This window comes from Leptinotarsa decemlineata, unplaced genomic scaffold (assembly GCF_025532065.1).
Source record: "Leptinotarsa decemlineata unplaced genomic scaffold, Ldec_3_MD MMD2_tig00026369_RagTag_RagTag, whole genome shotgun sequence".
In the NCBI taxonomy this organism is placed as follows: domain Eukaryota; kingdom Metazoa; phylum Arthropoda; class Insecta; order Coleoptera; family Chrysomelidae; genus Leptinotarsa; species Leptinotarsa decemlineata.
This window is the reverse complement of record NW_027412709.1, coordinates 4697225-4719328: the sequence shown is the minus strand read 5'-3', so window position 1 is coordinate 4719328 and position 22104 is coordinate 4697225. Positions and strand designations below refer to the sequence as shown.

The window sequence follows — 22104 nt, the reverse complement described above, 5'->3', positions numbered from 1 at the left end:
AATTTTTCATATTCCCAACACAAACTCAGAATTGATTGATTCTTTAAAATTATTTATGGTCCTTCCACACTTTTGTGATTCTATATTATGTTAGTGAAGAAAAAATTCAAATATGTATTTCATATTATCTACATTATATGTGGTCAATCAATTTGAACCTATAATGCAGAAAATACGAATATTTGGGTTGATATTACTGTCAAAGTTTTGATTAAGATATTGAGTAGAAGAAATTATAAAAACGATTCATTTCGGTGATATTTATTATACTTTTTTCTCCTTGAATGAAAAAAACAAAGACTAGTGAATGAGAGATGGCATATTTATAAATGAGCTTGATGGTTTCAATCACAGATTTAGACAAAAATTACCATCCATGGCCATAACCATATCCACCACCGTATGATCCAGACCAACCCGAAGAACCCGACCAACCTCTGGATCCTGACCAACCATTGGAACCAGAAGACCAGCCGTTGGACCCAGATGACCATCCATTCGAACCAGAAGACCAACCATTTGAACCAGAGGTCCAACCGTTAGAACCGGATCCAGAGCCAGACCAACCGGAACCAGAACTCCAGCCACTCGATACTGGAACTGGAACAAGTTTTTTCACGTACACTGGGGTAGCAACAGGAACAGGAACCGGCTTGTGTATGTGTACGGGGTAAGGTTGTGGCACTGCTACTTTGTATGGGACTGGCACAGCTACTTTAACTGGTACCTTGACTGGAACAGGAACCGGTTTCTCGACAGTTACGGGAATATGTTTTTCGACGGTAACTGGATATGGTTTAGGGACATGTACGGGATAGGGACGGTCAACAGGGTATGGTACTGCATGAGGTACCGGGACAGGTACTTTTCTTTCCACTGTAACTGGGTATGGTTGGGGTACTGGTACTCCTACTCTGTTAGTGACTGTGATATGTCTAGTAACTGACTGGCCAAGATTGATCGTACCTCCTAGTCCTGCACCAGAACCATAGCCAATTCCAGAAGCATACCCGGAATTGATTGAATTGAATCCAAGTCCTGATCCGAATCCTCCAGATCCTGATGCGTATCCAAGTCCTGATCCAATTCCAGACGCTAATCCTGATCCAATTCCAGACGCTAATCCTGATCCAATTCCTGAACCGAATCCTGACTGGATTATAGATCCGTGTCCTACGGAGGAGCCCAAATCTATAGATGACGAGATGCCTGAGTGTATTCCTCCGATTCCGAGATTGTAACTCCCTGCACCATAGCCAAGAGATTCACCAAAGACCCCACGTTTGGTGGGCTTCTTTTCCCCAGCTAGGGTGGCGGAGATGCCCAGAAGTATTAGAAATACCTGAAAAAACATTTTTTTCTGACTAAAAAATTGGTTTGACAAATGTTATTATTTTTCGACGTTACCACATATCAACAAACTTTGACTGAACTGGGAGAAATCTCCACTTATTCAGTTTGAAATATGAATATATTACCGTTAATAACCAAATGATTATAATCTCTCAAAAACTGAAAATTTCAGTATATACCTACAAATTTTTTGGCTAGATAAAAACGAGAAAGACGATTCTACCCGAAAAAATACTTTCCAGTACGATTATTTGCTCAGCGGTAGTCCACGTAAATGATCACTCCTTCATATACTGGAAAATAACTATGAGAACTTTTTTATATGACCACCTTCCTAATTCAAAAAAATTTCAATTCTAATCTGTTCCAGATATTGATAGTAGGTTCATTTTTTATTCTGTAAATTGAAAAAAGGACAATTTTAAAATGTTTGAAATCAGAAATGGAAGGTATTACTACAATCTCTGTCATAGAGTCAAACCAAAACGAATCCTGTTTCCATACCAGAACAAAAATACTCTCTAACCTCTTAAGCGTCATTAGAAGATGACTAAAACTAATAAAGCTAATTAGGTATGCGTGAAATGACTGCAGTTTTGTTCTGATGTAGGGAAATTGTTTTTGAAGATTATATTTATCAATAGATTCAACCGGCTAGCCAGAAACCAGACTTTTTTATAATAAAATACAATTAGTAATGAAATCAAAGTTTTATAAAATTCATGTTTCAATTCATTCTGTATTCTGCGCTCATTAATTGAAAATATTGAGTCATTGGAAATTCATGATTGGAGTTTTTGATAAAATATCATATTGTTCATTACATTCTGATAAAATTGGTGAATCGATTCAGAAACAGTATCATTAACTTCAAGTGAGTATTCTATTGATGAGATCAATATTGAAAATCTAATGAAAAGCTATAAATTTCAAAATATTTTCGAGCTAAAGTTCTTCTGCATCAGCTCAGTATTTTTCTAATGAACAAAGCGATGAATATTTCTTGGATAATTTCATTACATGCATTGAATACGTTTTATTTTCAAAGTATTTCAACATAGAAGTGTTGATGCAGCTAAACAACTTTTTCAAAATATCTTCATCTTATTAAGAAAATGAAAATGAGTTTCTTCTGTTTCACGAATTTCATTATATGAAAACAGTCTGACAAAAAAAGAACCAAAAGTAGGTATCAAAATATGTAAATGATGAAATCAATTATTCATGACTGGTGACACTATGTACTAGTTATACGCTCATGGTTGATTCTGTATCTACTGCCATCTGCACTCTGAAATGTTTCATTACAATTTCAGTAAGTTATTGTCATTTCAGATGAAATTTTTGCAGAAAAGTAACTGAGCAAGGTACTTCACAGGTTCATGCTAGATATATCTGGTTTTGAAGTTGTGCTCATCCAATGTGGTTTCACGTGTGACAAATAATGAAAGGAGATTCAATATCATATTTTTTTTGCAAAAATTGTTATGTGCATTTAGATGAACTTTGCTCCAAAGCAGTGGTGCTGGTGTATATTAATTATGATTTATTAGTATAAGTATAAGTTGAAGAATTGATAATTTCATTCCGTGCATATTTGTTACGTGATATACATAACTAGTAGAATGACTACGGACTTGTTAGCTAGGTGCCTACAATTTGAAAAAAGTGGAAAAATGATCGAGATATCCTGAAACTATGGTGTGGATGAGCGAGTACAAATTTGTTAACGTTGTGATCAAAGGTGAAAATGAAAAAACGAAATTTCAACAAAATGAAGACATACTGTCATCACATTGAAATCTACAAAGAACCAATTATCCAAATGCACTGAAATATATTTTATTTAATGTTTCTCCTCATATGCACACCTGTGTTAGATAAAATATTATAGACAGTGGCTGAATTGATATCAAAATCTAGGTCTAATTGTAGAAACGAAAATCAAAGCGAGAAACAATATTTATCAACGTTATCACTTGAATAATGCTGAAAGTTACAAAAAATGAATTCTGAGAATCTTCATGAAGAAAAACTTCAATTCGTTCAGAATCGTAACCTAAAAAATAAAAGGTTGACAACTATTCTGAATAACAAAAAAATATTGTTTACTAATACCGGTCAAGATGACACAAACACATACGTCAATGAAATTTTGTGTTCTTTTAATCGGTTGTGAAAAAAATTAGGTAACTTACAGCGGTCTTCATGATGCTGTACAAGGAAGAACCTAGCAGAAGACTGATACCAATTTGCAGCCATATACAGTATTTATATTGGGTGTGTGATGAATTTTCTAGATCAAGAGGGGCGGATTCTTCGCATCGTAACTGAACGGGTTACCTTTCTTTCGGTGTGCTACCAAAAGATGGTCCACTTTCAGTGTTACGCAACGAATATGGGCCAACGATGAATGCAGCGCCAAAATCTCGACAATACAATGTCGGCGTGAAGGTGTAGGTTAGGAGTGGATGTTGCGTCATTTTGCGTTATGAATGGGTTCCGTTGTTGTTTAGTATTGTTTCTAAATAAACAATTATACTTATTTTTGGTACCTAAGGTCGAGTTAGGAACGATAATGAGACCACTTACAACATAAACAGCTGAACGAAGGAATTGAAGAAAAGTAGGAGTTCATCTCATCAAGATTAACTCGATTATTTGTAGAAAATATTCTTAGTATTCTTATTGTTTCAAAATTTGAAAAGTTCGTTTATATTTTTCTCCGATTTGTCATTCGTGTTGATTTTTTAAAACAGTGAATTTCCAGTTTCCTTCTGTTTCCAGGGAATCAATTTGATAACGATAAGAAAAATTCGCATTTTCATTTCCTCATCTATAATTCTGTTTTTGTGTACAAAACAATATTGATTATTTTTTGGGAGAAAAAGGTTTTGACTTTCTACTTCCCCATCTTGATACAAAAAAATAAAGGAATCTTCGGAAGAAATGAAGGGAGCAATCAATTTCAAAAAAATAACTTTATACAAAGATGTGTAGATCATGCAAAGAAGTAACTTTCAGACACAAACTGGAAGAAAAAGCTCTCTCGAAATAGCTATTTTCATATAAACATTTGAAGTACACGAAAAAAAAAATACTTTCGAAACAAAGACTTTTATATGAACGCTGAATTATACGAAAAACGCTTTTGTATTTACAAACACGTTTGTATTCCAAACATTAGTAATGGAATCGAATCAGATATCATTTACGGGATTCCTACACAATATAATCAATAGAAGAAGTTAATTATCACATACATGAATATATAATACAATATTTGTTACAAATGAGAATAAAAAACTGAAGTTTGTATGTAGTAACAAAATGTCAAAGTCTTAACCGATTCGAAAACACCTGCGACATGTCGGAGTAATCTACGAATATATTTGAAACACTGAATGTCACCTTTTTTATCATTTCTAGAATAATCAGATATCAATACATTTTTTTAGCTTGAATGGGTTACATTTTTAAGAGTGATTAATTTTTGAGGAAAGAAAGTTTTTTACCAATCAAATATGAACATTCTGTATAGAAAACTAGAGAATCTTCAGAAGGAAACTGTGGTTTATTTGAATATTCCAAAATTTTGGAATATCAAAGTCTTTCGAACAATATGTAAACAATTTACATGAAAAATTAAATTTTTTGTTCATTCTTCCTTACAAAATTTTTCATATTATATTGATCAGTATGAAAACAATAAATCAGATATTCACGTGATAACTATGGCACCAATGTTGAAGTTATTTTGATGAAACTCATCGTCTGAGAGAAATCATAGATATATAAGATATATTTCAGTATTTGTGAAAAAAAAATCATGAATGACATTTCGGTAAACATCACATGCCCTCATTCACTTTTCGCAGATGACTTGGAGATTTATTCAGTATTTGAGTCCATAGATCACTGCTATCATTTACAGGACTCGCTTAATGAAGTTCAAATCTAGTGTAGTAAGAACATACTTCAAATGAATGGAGATAAGTGCAAAGTACTGTCTTACAGAAAACTTCGTCTAGTAATTTCCGAATATTCCAAATAATATGGCTCTCGAAAACGGTGACACGTTTAAAGATTTAAGTGAGATTTCGTCAGAAGTAAGGTAGATTACGTATCGTTAATTTGGTCTCCATTATATCAAAATTCCGTTCAGCGATTAGTATCTGTTCAGTGTAAATTCTTGAAATTCATGTTTTTTGAGTGCAATGGATTCTATACAGCTAGAGGCACAGAACAGAATATTTTGTTAAACACATTCAACTCAGAGGCCTTAACTGATAGACTCTCTTAGTATACCACTCTTTTACTAGAGTCTGTATACTAACCTGTCTATTGATTCATTGTTTTTTTCAGTTACTTTTAAATAACGGCATGCAAGCCAACGTTTCAATGTTACAACATTGTTATCCTTTACGGTTGCAAATTTTAGTTTTGCTCCAGGAATATCCTCTTATATTAAAAACATTATTGTAATGAATCTGAAGCCGGCCCTGACCGATGTCCCAGTCATCAAACGCATGTCTCTTCGCGAAACAGCGCGAAACGTGTGGATGAATCACGAAATCCCCAGAGAGAGATCCGGAGCGTTCGTTGACGATATAAAAAGGTCGCTCTCCGTCCCGAGGAGGAGTCTGTACTTAGAAAGTGAATCGTGCGTTTAAAGAAAGGAATCTAATTGTGAAGATAAATTAAGCGTTAGTAACTAAGTGTTGTGATAGTGAAATATTGTTAAAAATAAATTTGATTAAGACAGTTAATTCTTTAATTCGTTACATTATTTTTCAATTGTACTATACCATATGTTTATATGAGGATTAGGTAGTGTTTGTCCCTACCGAACTACTAGCGCTGTTAGTGATTGATTTTTTGTACTTTAGAAAAAGGTTCATTGGCACTAATTGAACAAAACGTCGCATAAAAAATACAAAGAGTGCAAATTATAGCCTTCATGAACTCCAACCAAAAACCTTCATATATTTTTCCATATTCTGTCCAATGAATATCTAGAAAGTACATTTTTCGTCTGATTTCATCAACAACGTATTTCTACCGTTACCGGGATAGCAATTTTTGTCACTCATTAATCCCTAAAACGTGGAGATGAGTATCTGTATAATTTCATAGATTTGTTCTCACAATTTTTTTTTTGTGAAAATGTCTTTGAATACACACATTCTCTTATCGGGGTGAACTAAAATGTTTGTCATTCAGATTCAGATTTTTTATTAACCATTTGTAGCCAAGTTGTGCTTGGGTATGGCAAGTTATATTGCACTTAGTAGCGCATTATTAATGTTATGCAAAACAATTTTCAAAAAATTTGAAATTAAATCAATTATTTTGAAAGTATAATATTCTTGCAAGGGATAAACTCACATGCAAGTATTGAAATGAATCCGGTAGTTTTGCAATAGTACACAAATTCTTCAAGGCTGTAGAAAGCATTCATTGTCAGCATTTTTTAAATTTTTTTCTTGAAGAGAGTGTGCAATAATTCTTTTACATTATTCAATATATGATTGTATACACATGTATAAAGTACTCCATAACAATATGTAAAAAACATAAAGAAGGCGCTAAAAAACTTCGATCTCCTTCACAAAAAAAACTTTTCATCAATATCTGCTGAGCCTCACTCATAAATATCACACATATCATTGAAAACATACCTGTTTGAAAAAAATCTGTTTATGATCCCAAATAATTTATGAAAACAAAATTGAAAAAAAAACAACCTCGAAGGACTTCAGAAAAAAAGACTGTGTAGCAACCATCGCTACCCATAGAGAAATGATGAACAGAAAACTCTTAATCAAAACAGTCTAATTTTATGTGTAACCAATTGAATTCCAGGTCGGTAATATGAAGAGGTTTGAAATATCTAATTTCAATAATATTGAAATTAGTAAACAGCGTACGTCAGTTGCTACAATTATCATTAGAATATTGCACAATTTCTATCATCACATATTTATTGAATTGAACTGAAAGTATTCCATATTATATTCGCTTGAATCTAAATGTGTAGGAAGAGGTGGCGGTCATATTTTTTACTTTTGCAAATGAAAGACGTTTTTATTTTTGCTGTAGCATTTATATAATATTTCGAACGTTAAATAGAACAGGTCGATATCCAATGAAAATCCATATCAATACTACAATGTACGATTAACACAAAAAAATTTTTCCAAAAGTCAGGACACATGTTTCATTATACAATATTTTCATCAAGCGATAATAAGATGATTTGTACGTTGCCTGTACGAAAAATTAAGGTGAATTTTCATTTTTCCCATAAAAAATTGATCTCTCAATTAATTTCTATGTTTGTTTGAAGGTGATTGACAATGTGTTGTGATGTATTTCATCAGTTCGGACTTCCAATGTCTAATATAATATAAATCAATTTGCAATCCCTGAAAAAAAATTAAAAAAGATTAACCGAAAATTAAATAATGATTAATTAAACAAAAATCTGAAATTACAAAGGAATAGCATACAAGCTACAACCAAAAAAGAAACTTCATTTGGAATCTTTTAATTTTTATTTTTCAATTTTTGTTAATGATATTTTTCAATATTCAGCCTTTATGAATATTTCAATTTTTTTTTGTTATAGCTTGTATGTTATTTCTTTGTAATTTCAGTTTTTTGTTTAATAAAATTGTTATTTTCAGTTATTTTTTTTAATTTTTTTCTTCAGGGATTTCAAATCAATTTATATTATTTCAGACAATGGAAGTCCGAACTGATGAAATAATTTCTATGTTGTCTCCTTCAATCTTGGAGACATGAAAAAGCCGCATATGGCCAAATCCGGTGAAAAATTTCATTGTGACAACTTATCGTTGGTCAAACTTCTTCAGAACTCAAAATCAGCACCAAATGCAAGAGTGGAACGACTTTCACTTAGAATTCAATGGTATGATCATCGAATAATTTTCCAGAACGAATTCCAAATCCTACTTATCGATACATTCTGCAGAGAAAAAAACCTGAACAAGGCTGCATAATGGAAAAAATTGAGCATCATGTTTATTTTTGCATGCAATTTTTGTAGCTCCACCAAAAACAATGACATTGAATGAAGTCCAAGAACAAATCAGCAAAACTCACGTTTGTCTACTATCAATAGAAGCTATCACCAACAGAAACAAAAAAATTGGAAACTACCTGATTTAACACCATATAAGAAACTGAAAGATTATGTTATCATTCGTGAATTGTGCTACCACCATCACTACAAAAATGAGCTACAGAACTAGTACATGAGGAATACTTGAAAATAACAAAAACTAAACAACTGAAATATGGTTTTCGAACTCGGATTTCATGACCGATACATACATGACATGCCGTCACCAAAAAAAAACAACAGAGATGCAATCATATCAACTACATTAGCAGACCATACATTCTAGTGCATCGATGTTAACTTAGCAGAACCATCCCGACGAAATAAGTATGCTTTCATTGTTGTTGATGAATTTTCAAAATACCCAATCATAGAAATAGTAAATTCAATATCATTTCCAACTTGCAATCCAATTTTGGATGGGGATTCCCAACAACCCCTATTTAGCGGCTCAGAATTTTCAATTCTTTTTACAAATCAAGGAATCAAGCACATGAAAGTTACACCTCAATGACCAAAGAACTATTTGTTAAAAACCACAAAAAAATCCTAATGTTCATATAAATGTCTGATCAATTACCGCTGTACATCTCACTCAGCTATAGGAAATTCACCAATGCTACATGAATCCAAACAAAACAGTATACAAAATGCAGATAAAAAAAACAAAAAACTGAAAGAATATACCGATGCAAAAAGAAAACATGAAAAACATCATTTCCAAATAGGAGACCTTGTAATTTGTAAGTAGATGAAAATAAATAATTTGGTCTCTCACTACGATCCAAAATAATACAGAATGATGGAAATTCGAGGCACCATAATAACAAATATAATAAATATTTGGGATAAGAGTTTTGTATGAAAATATTACTGAAATTTGATAAACTTTTGTTTCGTGAATCATGATTCTGTTTATGAATGATTGTATTAAACTGATCACCATTTGATTCAGATGATAGAAATGATAAATAATAAATTTATATCTAGATGTGGGTTTACTGTACCATTCAGTGACAATGATATTTTATTCTGACTTAATCCATTCCATATATAAAAAAATGAGTTATTTACTCCTTTATCAATGATGAACTGAATATTAAAATAATATGAATTTGAAACGTTAGAGATATCTTCATTTCCATCTGTACGTATGATCAGAATCAGATCATATTTGATGAATGAAAAACGGAAAGATACCTTTTGAATTCATCCATCAATGAGCTAATTTTGAAAATAATTTGATAATATTCATGATATAGTTGTACTCATTGGTATGCCAAATGTTTATTCATGAAATTTATCTTCGAATATAAAATAGGTTGAATCGAAAATCAAATCTAATTTTTTATGAATGTTACCATCTCTAAGTCACACTGTTCTTCAACTATAGAACAATTTTTATTTGAACATTGTCTCACTATTTTGAATGGTAGGTTTGTGAAAAGTGAAACAACTTCTAGCGGAAAATTATCGATATAAATCAAGACATTAAGAATTGCTTATTCATTTTATACGTATATGTATGATTATATGTTTTTGGATGGAACTCAAAACCTTCGTAGTACAGAAAAATTAAAATTGAATGATTTCATTTTCAATCCAACAAATCACTTTTCTCACAATATATAAAAGTGCCACTTTTCATGAAGTTTATCACGAAGTATTTTTGATGGGATTATTCTACGCCAGATGCTCGTTCTCCATAATGGTTGTTATATTGGAGTATAAATGACCCTTCGTAACATTCAAAAAGGACGAATTAAATTCGACAACTAGTGGAAAGCCCGTAATCTCATGATGTACGAGTATAGCAGTAGCAATAAATTGTGAACTGTCCATAGTTACGAAACTCAAACGTTCAAAAGAGAAATGGTGAGGATCATGACTAATTATATAACAGAAAACAATATTTATATTCCCAATTATACGAAGAGTGCTATAATTCATTTCAGAAAAATCTGTTGCAATGAAAAACAGAGAAGTGAGTCAGGTGCCACTAACAATTGATAAATGTTATGCTAATGAATATGAGTTATTAAACCATGTTTTCTTAACAACTGAGGCAGTAAAATTTTGAATCTGTAAAATAAAACATTTTCTCTCAATGCCATAAAACATTCATTTTGTGTGATGTTACATAGTAGAATATTTTTACTGAATAATGAAAGAACCTTTTTGATTGAATACCGAAATTTTGATTTTGAAATGAACGTTCTAAACGTTCTATTTTACATATTTGACAATATCTCAGAGATTAAAGTTGATTTTATCAAATTTGGGATGTAGTTAACATTAAACACAAATAATTGTAATGGGTCATTAGCATTGATGCAAAATGTTCAGTTCACCATCAATAGACTGCGGTAGACTAAGATATCAGAACACTGTGAACCTCAGCAGCCAGTTCTTATGGCTTCAGGAGTTTGATTCTGTGAAGCGCCTTGTGTGTTCTGATTATCTAAATCGGTAGCATGATGCGAGTCTGCTCTCCAGCCGTGCCAATGGGTGACTGAAATGTCACTTCCACCAACTCGTTAGCAGGCTTGGAAGGAGCTTTATAGCCCTACCGCTGAAGATAAGATACGTAATTTCCAATGTTTTGAGCGGCAGAGCGGCAGAATACTCCAGAATACTCCACCACAGAACATGCATTCTCGCGATGTACCCTCCTCGCGCGGGTTCACTACTCTCGTAGCAATGCATAATATTACCTGTCAGCTACCTGTCAGCTGATGCGTCCACTCAAAGCGTGCGTTGTAATTGCCAGGGTTGTTATCGGCAGGCATATCATCGTCTCAGACCCCACTACTGTGCCTCATTATCATTATCATTATTAGTATTATTATGATTATCGTTCCCTAAAGAGTAAGCTGTTCGGGCCTTGTCCTTGAGGCTTCGACACAGTCGAGAGTTATAAATAGGAAGTTTAGATTTAGGGAACAGCTGGAGCCTTATAGATTAGTGCATCAAAAAGTGTAGCACTCCTCTTGTTGGGGAGCAGTGGTATTTATTTGGAACCTTTCTATTTCAAAGTTTCCAGATATTTAAAAACCTATTGAGTAATAATTTCATTAGTGGGAAAGAAAGTTTTTGGCTTTCTACTACTTCATCTCGATACAAAAAAAGGTGAGGGAATCTTCCAAAGAAAGGAAGGTAGTAATCAATTTGAAAATGAGTAACTCTATACATGGATGTGTAGATCATGCAAAGAAGTAACTTCCAGACACAAACTCAAAGAAAGTCATCCTGAAACAGCAACTTCCATATAAACATTATATTACACGAAAGAATGAAAATCTTTCGAAACGAATACTTCTATATGAAAACTGAATTATACAGAAGATTCTTTTCTTTACTCAATTTGTATTTCAAATATTCGTTGTGGAATAAAATCAGATATCATTCACATGAGTTCTACTTTAAATGAATGGTAACAAATTGCACTTGCATGGAACACTGTCATCCTCAATAGTATACATCGATGTTTCGCCGTAAGACACTTGCCCTAAGGCTCTTCAGTACCAAATTGGATAACATTATAGAAAATACACACAATTCGAAAGAATTTTTTTCTTTCGTGTAATTCAATGTTTATATGAAAGTAGCTGTTTTAGGAGGACTTTCTTTCAGTTTGTGTCTGAAAGTTACTTCTGTGCATGATCTATACATCCATGTATAGATTTACTTATTTTCAAATTGATTACTTCCTCCCTTTCTTTGGAAGATTCCTTCATCTTTTTTCGTATCAAGATGGAGTAGTAGAAAGCCAAAAACTTTCTTTTTCAAAAATTAATCACTCCTAAAAATTTAACTCCTTCAATTCAAATTTCATTAGTATTGAAAGAAGGAATTACAAGTTTCAAATATTGGGTGGGTTATTATGTCTGTATAAGTTAACTGTGAGTAATAATAAATTATAATCATTTATAATTTTCCAAACATCTTTTCAATGAAATGATTTACATTAACATACTGGAAGTTTATTATTTTCTTTCTCTATAGAAACCAACATTTTCAATTCTGAATATATATTACACAAAATAACTCACAGTGCAAAGCTTATTATTGAATCATCTGAAAATGGAACTTTTAACTGGTGATGATCAACTGTATTGCCAAACATGCGCAAAACTAACTATCATGAGCAAACGAGTATAGCTGGGGCACCAGTCAATCTATTGATAACACTGATGATCTTCAAACATGACTTAACCTCTGATGGAAGCACCAAACTCCCACAAAGGTTCGAAATATATGAACACTTCAATCTAGCAGACCACTATTATCATCTTCATGCAGTCATTGTTCACTGTGGTTCTGGCGTTGAATCTGGTCATTATTACGCATTGGTCAAAGATGAAACGGACTGGTTTAAGTTTGACGATAGTAGTGTCACTAAGTGTTCTGGCGATGTCTTGAATTTATTGGAGCCTCTGGAGACACCCTACATTTACAAGATCTTCAGATGATGTGGTGCTGCAGGTTTTTCCAGGTTTTCCTGCAGGTGAAAAAGCAAATGCGCCACTGGAATCAGTGAAGTCGCCCCGGAACGCCAATTAATTTTTGTTGTTGTTTCATAATTTTCTGATTTGTATTACTTTCTTCTTCAATATATCAACAGTGCCATTGAACTTTCTACAAATATGGATCCTGAAAAAGCAGATGTATAGAAATTAAATCATAAAAGAGTTGGGTGTCCCTACTCCATATTTTCCAGAACATTAGTATTTATGGTAGATTACCATTGAGCTCTCTTGTTATCATCTAATAAAACAATAGTCCAGTTTATCTCGTGAAGACACTAACTTGGTTGGCGAAACTTATTTTGGAAAAAGTTCTATTATTCAGGAACAGTTCTTGATTCTGATATATTTATCGCCAGAGATTCTAGTTGTACCGCTCAATAACAAAAGGTATGATTTAATTTTTTTTTTTTCGAATTGTCTTCATTACAAGTACTGTACAGTGTTTCCACATTGTATCACATTGGTTATTTACAATCGACGCAAAATTCTGTGAATTTTGCGTCGATTGTACTGTTCAAAGTATATCAGTTTCAAGAGAAGAGATCATTCACAAAATAGTATACTTTCCGTTTCCAAGGAATATAAAGAAATACGGAACATGATATTACATGACAATACTGTTAATTATGTTCCGAGTAATCAGTATTTCAACAATCTCCAACATATTCACATATCTTGGACATATTTCCAGCAGCCATCAACAGGGCTCTAGCATGTTTTATTTATGTTACTTTCGATTATTTTTATATCCTCATTCAATTACACCTTCTTCTATTCGTCATTTTTCAAAATCTACTCATCAAACAACATATGAGAATGTAATTGACTAACTCAATCTCTTCGGTTGATTTCTGTAAAACAGCCTTACGAAAAACATTAATCTTCAATCATTATCTGGATGGAACGTCAGGTCAGTAGTGATTTTGAGAATGATATATCATTCTCGTTTGAATGATTAATATTATACTTCATTTCAGTTGATCCTTTTTGAAATAAAAATTTTTCCAATCTTACTTCTCGTCTTTCATTCATTATAATAAATCTCAATCAATTTTTTATCCCTTCTTAAAGCATCTAAAGATGATATTTGTTTTGTCCCCTTGCTCGAAAAATTTCAATTTCATATATAAAAAACTTAATTGGAAATTTCACCTTGTAGTGACATCTCTTACCGAGTATCTGAAGCTTGGAATCACACATCTAGAAAAATAGAAAACTGTAATCATTTTCAGAGTATCTCTATTCATAGCATAAATTTGGGAAATTGAATCAGAATATAAACTTGGGCTGAACAACCTCTTGAATTAATTGAAACATTTTATGTTATTCAGTATATATATATATATATATATATATATATATATATATATATATATATATATATATATATATATATATTTCAAAAAAATTTTTTTAGTAGCTCTACTTGATAAATTGATCGTTGACTGAGTTTACAGTTATAAATCAAAATAGATTCAGTTATATCGCCGAGATAAATGATTATTTCTAATATACACACATCGGAAAAGTATAGGGATATTTTTAAAAATGGCAATAATTTTTTTTAGATCGCTTTAGGGAAGAAAAAGTTGACGGGTGATTATTAAACGAATGTAAATTTCAGCAAAATTTATTAAATGGTCAAAAATACTGAGTGCCCATATAAGCAAAACTAAAAAAAAATATGGTTCTTCTTTGGCTCCCGAAATAAAATCATAATACAAAAAAAATTGGAATCAGTACAAAGTATGGCCTCCACGCTGGTTTATTACGGCCCTACATCTATCGTGCATCGACAAATTGAGATTGTTAATGTCTTGTTGAGGTACATTTGCCCATTCAGCGATTAAAAGCTCTCTCAATTGAAACGTTGTGTGAATGTTCCCCATATGCGGAGTAATTCTTCGTTGAAGCATGTCCCACACATGCTCGATGGGATTCAGGTTCGGTGATTGTGCTGGCCATGGCAATACATCAACTCCTACGTTGGTGAGCCAGTCAGTCACTAGACGCGCGACATGTGGACGAGTATTATCATGCATTAGGTGGAAGTTTTCACCAACAGCACCAGCAAACGGACGGACGATAGGTAGAAGAATGGTGTCGAGGTACTGTCGAGCTGTGAGGGAGCGATTTGGAAAAACGAGATCGGTTCTGCCACCGATCATGATTCCGCCCCATAGCATTACTGTACCACCTCTGTATGTTTGGACTTCCTGGACGTATCTCAAACGTTCATTATTTCCAGGTCGTCACCACAGTCTCACTCGACGAGAATCTGGATGAAATCCAAATCTGGATTCGTCTGTAAACAAAACTGCGGCCCAATCATTCACATCCCAGTTTTGATGTTCTTGACACCACTCTAATCTTCTACCGCGATTGCCTCTCGACAAAGGTGGACATCTGTTGTGGAGATCTGCTTCATGCAGTCGATTTCTGATAGTATCACGACCAATGGTTACCTGGTGCGTCTGCTGCAACACGTTAACCAACTCAGGTGCTGTGATTGTCGGTTGTCTTCTTGCGGTTAAGACCAAAAATCGGTCTTGAACTGCAGTTGTAGCGCATCCTCGCCCTGGATGTTGTTCGGCTGGACTGCCAGTTTCACGGAAACGCCGCCACAATCGACTGATAACATTTTGGGAGACCCCCAAACGAAGAGCTACATCATTTTGTCGCATGCCACCTTGAAGAAGCCCTAGAGCTCTATTCATCTCAGTCAATGGTAAGTGATGGCGTTCCATGTTGAAGCACAATATTTCCAGTTTAATTGCTGAGCAAGAACTGCATAGAATGTACAAACTCGACACATCCAGATTATTCATTTTAGCCGAAAACCTACAGTTTGTAAAAAACTTGATAAAAGATTACTTACCGTTTTTGCAGGCTTTGTTCAACCCATAGAAACCTACAGGATGGTCGAGTGTACCAATTTAATCGAAATTAAACGACCTCATGCATTTATTTTTATGATATTTAGTATGTTATAAAAATATCCCTAGACTTTTCCGATGTGTGTATTTTGATTATCCAATATCACTATATCTTCATTAATTCATTTTATTGAGTTCGTAAATAGAATTTGAAATTGTTTAGGGTTTATTGAAAGTCTTATTTCCATCCCGAAAACTAGTACTACGTACTTCACAATAATTAATTGAAAGGAATATCTTTGATTCATATTTTTGACTTAATCACTTCCATTCCTGAGCTAAAAAGGCTTCCACTACAAAGTAATATTGGAGTTGAATAAAACGAACAGACCGAATATCTCCTTTGTTGTGGATGAAATCAAAAAATAGGTCGATTCATAACAACAGTTGTCTCCATGAGAAGAATATTTCATTTATGGTGATTGGAAAAAATGCTAATTTTGAATATCCACTTCTATTTCACATTTTCCCCGCTTCGTTGTGACCGTTTTCTCTAGATTTTGAATAGAGAAAACACTTAAGTGTTAAGTGTGATACATCATTAATGAGGTGATTTTATGAGAAATTCGTCCATGTGACTGTCCACTACGTAAGTTGTCAGTTTTGCGCACCCTTACAGGAAAACAAATTTTTTTATATTTCAAATTATGATACCTAAGTCGGAATATAATGTGAACAAGTCAGAAAATGATAACCGATTTTGAAGAAGTGTGCATTGTATGAACTAAAATGATTGGAAATGGGGCATAATTCAAATTATTTCAAAGTTTATTATTTCACAGTGGATGTTGCCACTGTTCCCCATCAACTGCCATGAGAATAAGTTAGTCTCGATACTTTGTCTGATATTTTCAAATATTTCTGGAGATATTGTTAATCTTTGCAAGAGGACACCAAAATGAAATTTAATTTAGTGGATAGTCAATAGTCGATTAGACGCTATATCTACATAGTTTATTCTGTTGAAATATTTAGTTTGAGAGGTTTCAATTTACTGAAATTATTTATTCGTTCATTATTTTTCAAGCAAAGTATCACCCAAAAACAAATATTGACGTAGTATCCATAGAGCTACTACGCAAGGTTAGTTCGTACAGGATGATAACTACTGAAAAAGATCAAAATATCTATCAGTTTCAGGAATATATCTGATTCAGAAAACTCCATACATTCTCCGAGCATCTTTGATAGGAACATAAGAGACATTTTCTATACCTGGATGATGTAATTAAGACCGACCTAGTAGCCGATTATTTTATAGTTCCAGATGTAAAGTGTTCTATGCGTTATTTATTTCAAACATCTGTTATATAGGTCCCAATAACGTATCAGACTCCTGATTACCCTATTCTATGTCAAAATCAACATCGGTTTTCCTAGCAGAAAACCAACATATTTTTTTCTAGAAGAGGACCAATCATACAAAGTGAGATATTCGAACATACTGAAATATTTCTCACGAAACTATTTTTGGGTGATTGGTAAATTCACTTTATGTGATTTGATTTTTTGGGAATCAATATTGAGATTTGCTCACCAAACTATAATATCTCATTATTGATAACAACCATACACACGAAGTATATACTCGTGAATCAATTAATATGAATATGAAGAAATACATATTTGAATAAGAAATCTTCAACTTCAATTGGGATTCTTCAAAACTCTATAGTTTTTTGTAGAAATATCTTCAATAATGCCATGCATACAAATATTGAATATCTCCCATGTCTGATATTGCCAGTCTATAAGTGAACTTATACTATGACGATTCATTTCAGAAAAAAGGATTCTAAGAGTGAGGTGAAAAACATCGAATAATAAAATATATTTTTAATTCATAGTGAGTGCAAATATGTACACGAAACGCATGAACGTAGTCACAAACAAAAATAAAAATACTGTTATCACATTGGTAACGGATACGTCGAATGAATAATTTTATACAAGTGTGAAATGATGCTGATGGGCATGATTAAGTCTTCCGTTTCCTAGTATTTGGAGTGGCCGCCTCCCAATGAGACACTAGAGTAGCTGGTTGCGCCCCCGTGTCCACCGGAAGAATAAGAGCTTCCACCATATCCTCCTGATGACTTGCCAAGTGAGATCGAGCTAGAATAGGAGCTTCCACCACCATATCCCCCTAAAGAACCTCCATGACCTCCGAGAGAAATTGATCCTCCTCCCAAACCACCGCCATGGCCTCCAAGTCCTCCACTTATTCCACCTCCATATCCACCTCCATAACCACCTCCATAACCACCTCCGTAACCACCTCCATAACCACCTCCAAGACCACCTCCAAGACCACCTCCCAGACCACCTCCAAGTCCACCTCCAAGTCCTCCTCCAAGTCCACCTCCAATGCCACCTCCACCGCCTCCACCAACAAAGACTGGCTGTGCTACAGGGACAACAACAGTTTGGGGAACTCTAACAGGGTAGGGCTGTGGAACAGTAACTGGGTAGGGTTGTGGTACAGGAACTCCAACGGGTTGGGGTACTGGGACTCGTACTGGAGTAGGTACTGCTACTGGAACTGGTCTGTTGACAACTACTGGGTAGGGCCTTGGTACTTCAACTGGTTGGGCTACTGGAACAGGTACCTGAAAATGAGATGAAGATAAACAATAATTATAAAACAATTTCTGTGAACTGATGAATTGGAATTGACCAAGCGGAGAATAGTCAAAGTGGGGGCATTCTATCATTCAAAGGATAATAAACAAGTACATACTTGTACTGGTCTTGGTACTGGAACTGCAACAGGTTGAGGTACTGGTACTGCTACTGGTCTGTTGACAGTGACAGGGTAAGGCTGGGGTACGGGGACTGGTACAGTTCGACTGATGGTGGTAACAGTTGCTCCACCACCACCTCCACCACCTCCAAGACCTCCTCCAAGTCCACCACCCAGACCTCCTCCTAAACCTCCTCCGAGTCCACCTCCACTTCCACCTCCGAATCCACCTCCGTATCCACCTCCGAGTCCACCTCCTAGGCCTCCTCCAATTCCACCTCCATGCCCACCTATAATGAAGAACATGTTTCAATCAACTCTCTTAATACCTTTTTCGAAAGCAATATTTTGTTTCTATCCAATCTCCATGTTTTGTCAATAATTCTGAAGTAAACTTGACGTACTGAGTGATCTGAGGTATGAACGTGTATATAATATAGAAATGTGTTCTAGAGTGATGTGTTATCATTCAGTTATTTGAAGTCCAAACTCAGATGCGGAAAATGATTTCAATATATGGGAGAAAAAGACGATCATTTCATCTTTCAGAGGAATTTACAGATGTAATGCAGCGATTGAGAGAACAATGTCGATACCTTAAATTAACAGAGTCAGTAAGAAAAAACTGTCGTTGATTCTGATATAGGGTTGACAGCAAATATATAGGTGGTGAAATATGTACAGGAAGATATTTGGATAACTGTAAATCAGTAGAAGAATTTTCGATAGTTTCTGTAAACATCAGACAAAAGTCATACTATACATTTATAGCTAACTCAACTCCGTTACAAATTCAGAAATTAATATCAATTTGAAATCATCAAACACAAATGTACATAGAGAGTAATTGCTAAAATTTCCTGATAATCTCAGTTGCAATGAGAAATTATATCGCTCAAGAATATTGAACAATGAAAAAACCGTCACTTATGAGGTGAGTTCAAGAATCTATAAGTCGTCGGTTTCAATTAATTCGGTGTTTTTTTAAGAACACGATGAATGACGAGATTTGTGTTCAGTTGAGTGAGAGGAATCTTACTTGACAAAAGGAGTCCAAATATGAATATGAATTCAGTAGTGACATTATTTGAAGTTCTGGACAAAGTAATCTATCAATTACTTTTCGAATATAGATGAGAAACTAAACAAATAGTTGAAATTTTGAAATATTTTGCATATTCAAATTTAACTCACCACCTCCGAATCCACCACCCAATCCACCTCCAAGACCACCGTGGCCACCACCTAAGTCACCTCCATCGTAGCCACCTCCATATGACTCTAGGGATATACCACCTCCATGGCCACCCCCGTATCCGCTACCAATGTCGCTTGAAAAAATTCCTCTTTTTTCGTTCTTCGAAGTTTTTGCTTTAGCCTCGCCGCATGATCCTATGCTGGCGACTGCTAATACCAGGGATGCAATCTACAATAATATATAATGAAGATTTGGAACACAAGCGCGCAGATTTTTAGTTTTGGGTTTTCATTAATGAATGAATAAGTACACCCTGATAAATGTCCTGATGTATTCTTTCAAGTTCAACTATTTTTGTTTGTAATCAATAAATAATGAATGATGGTGGTTATTTACAATTGCAACTTGAGTTTAGAGAAATATAGTTTTTGAGAAAATGTTTCTGAAAAGTTTCCTAGATTTGAAAACTTCATTTTTATGATAAATATTTTGATTTTAATTATTTTGTATGGAAATATAGATCAGAATAAAGAAAATTGAAGTTACATTGTATCATACTTTTCAATTTTGAAAAAATCCTATTGCAATATATACTTTTTCAAAATGACGAACTATAGAATTCAAATTTCTTCACGTCATGATGATATTTTTCAATCACAATGCAGGTGAAGATGATGGGAACATTGAAATATCAAGGGTTATTGTTAACATATGGCGATAGTTGAATACTTTGTGACGATATTAAAACTTCAATTCATTTCTGTTAATCCATATAAATAGTTCAGTTATTGATATAATAGAAATTACTTATCAAGAAAATTGAAGACGTAGAGAATCTCGATGAAACCAGCATATCATTTACGAATTTATTATTTGACTACCTTGAAATTTTATGCTAAACGATATATTGATCGCTAAACTGTGAGTAAGGTATTTTCATTAGATTTTCTGAGTATTTGTTTGTTGATGGATATGCACTGGTCATGAGAATGTTTTTTGTTACTTCTTAAGATAAGTAGCAAGAATCAGTTGAACAGGGACTCTATCCACTAGTTCAATTAGCATAATTATTTCTCCTTTTCAATTTGAAAAGTTTCAGTTTTCAATATTAGAAATCAATTCTCAAAATTTTCAAATTTTTTCAACTCTCACTTCACACAAAACTATTTAGATATCAAACGAAATTTCTAATACACATTCCCGAACTCACACACATAAATAATATATCACGTGGATTTAATGAAAATTTCGTGGAGATAGACTTACCAAAAACGGTTTCATGTCTATGTTTGGATGAGGTGCAGCGAACAATGTTGTCTACCCCTTGAGAGAGGTGGGTTTATATAGTAGTTTGGTGGGATCCTCCCCAAATCAAAACCAAAGTAACCACTCACCGCTGGAAGACTTTCACCGGGTGAATCTGCGATGGTACCCACGATACTCATGCAGACCGGCGAGATGCTCTAATGCACACGATATATCTTCAGATTTTGTTACACATAATATTTTTTGTGCCTAACCTGTCGAACGAGAGAATTTCTAGCGATAATGATTTTATGCATGTTGTAATTACAAAGAAGCAGTTATTTCTGCTACGTGCTGGGTATAAATATTGTACAGAGTGTTGGGCCAAACTAGACACTTTTAAAGAGAAACTTTTGTTGTCAAACCAGATATATAGGGGAGAGTGTGTATGAAAGAGCATCAAAAAAAGTTAACGTCAGGTGATGGTTATGGAATAAAATTGCTTTTTGTAAATAATTAGTTCAATAGTCATTGTCATTCAATTAAAATAAAATGAGATACAATGACAAAAATTAGTAATATGGTAACTTTAAAAAAAAAGGGAAATTGGCTCTTTCAAAGCAACATGTCAATGGCAGAGCCGGATTTTTCTGTACAAAACAGAACAGTCTTTCAGCAAATAGAAATCACATAATAAACTGTAAAAATCAGTTATTTATCACTCTTAAATCACAATATTCCAACAATCTTGAGCAATATAATGTATATTTTTCAAAACTCAGTCTCCATTATGAAATAATTAATTAACTAGAAAACTTGTAATGGCACAAGCCTAATCTTTATAAAACGAAAGAGTTTATCAGCAATAACAATCTCTTAATGAACTATTTAACTCTTATAAAAACCTAATCAAACTTGAACATTGCCTAATTCTATTAAAATCACAGTTATTT

At 33.7% G+C, this 22104-nt stretch overlaps 1 protein-coding gene across 1 annotated transcript; it reads right to left on the bottom strand.

Annotated features, from left to right (window-relative positions):
- Window positions 1-249: 249 nt before the first annotated feature.
- LOC111508594 (uncharacterized) lies at window positions 250-21330 on the bottom strand. The gene is made up of 6 exons (XM_074185248.1): window positions 21173-21330; window positions 19903-20134; window positions 18706-18998; window positions 17963-18574; window positions 3552-3692; window positions 250-1342 (listed from the first exon to the last, which is right to left on the bottom strand). The coding sequence occupies exons 1-6, from the start codon at window positions 21185-21187 to the stop codon at window positions 368-370; spliced, it is 2268 nt and encodes a 755-aa protein (XP_074041349.1). The 5' UTR covers window positions 21188-21330; the 3' UTR covers window positions 250-367.
- Between the last annotated feature and the right edge of the window lie 774 nt (window positions 21331-22104).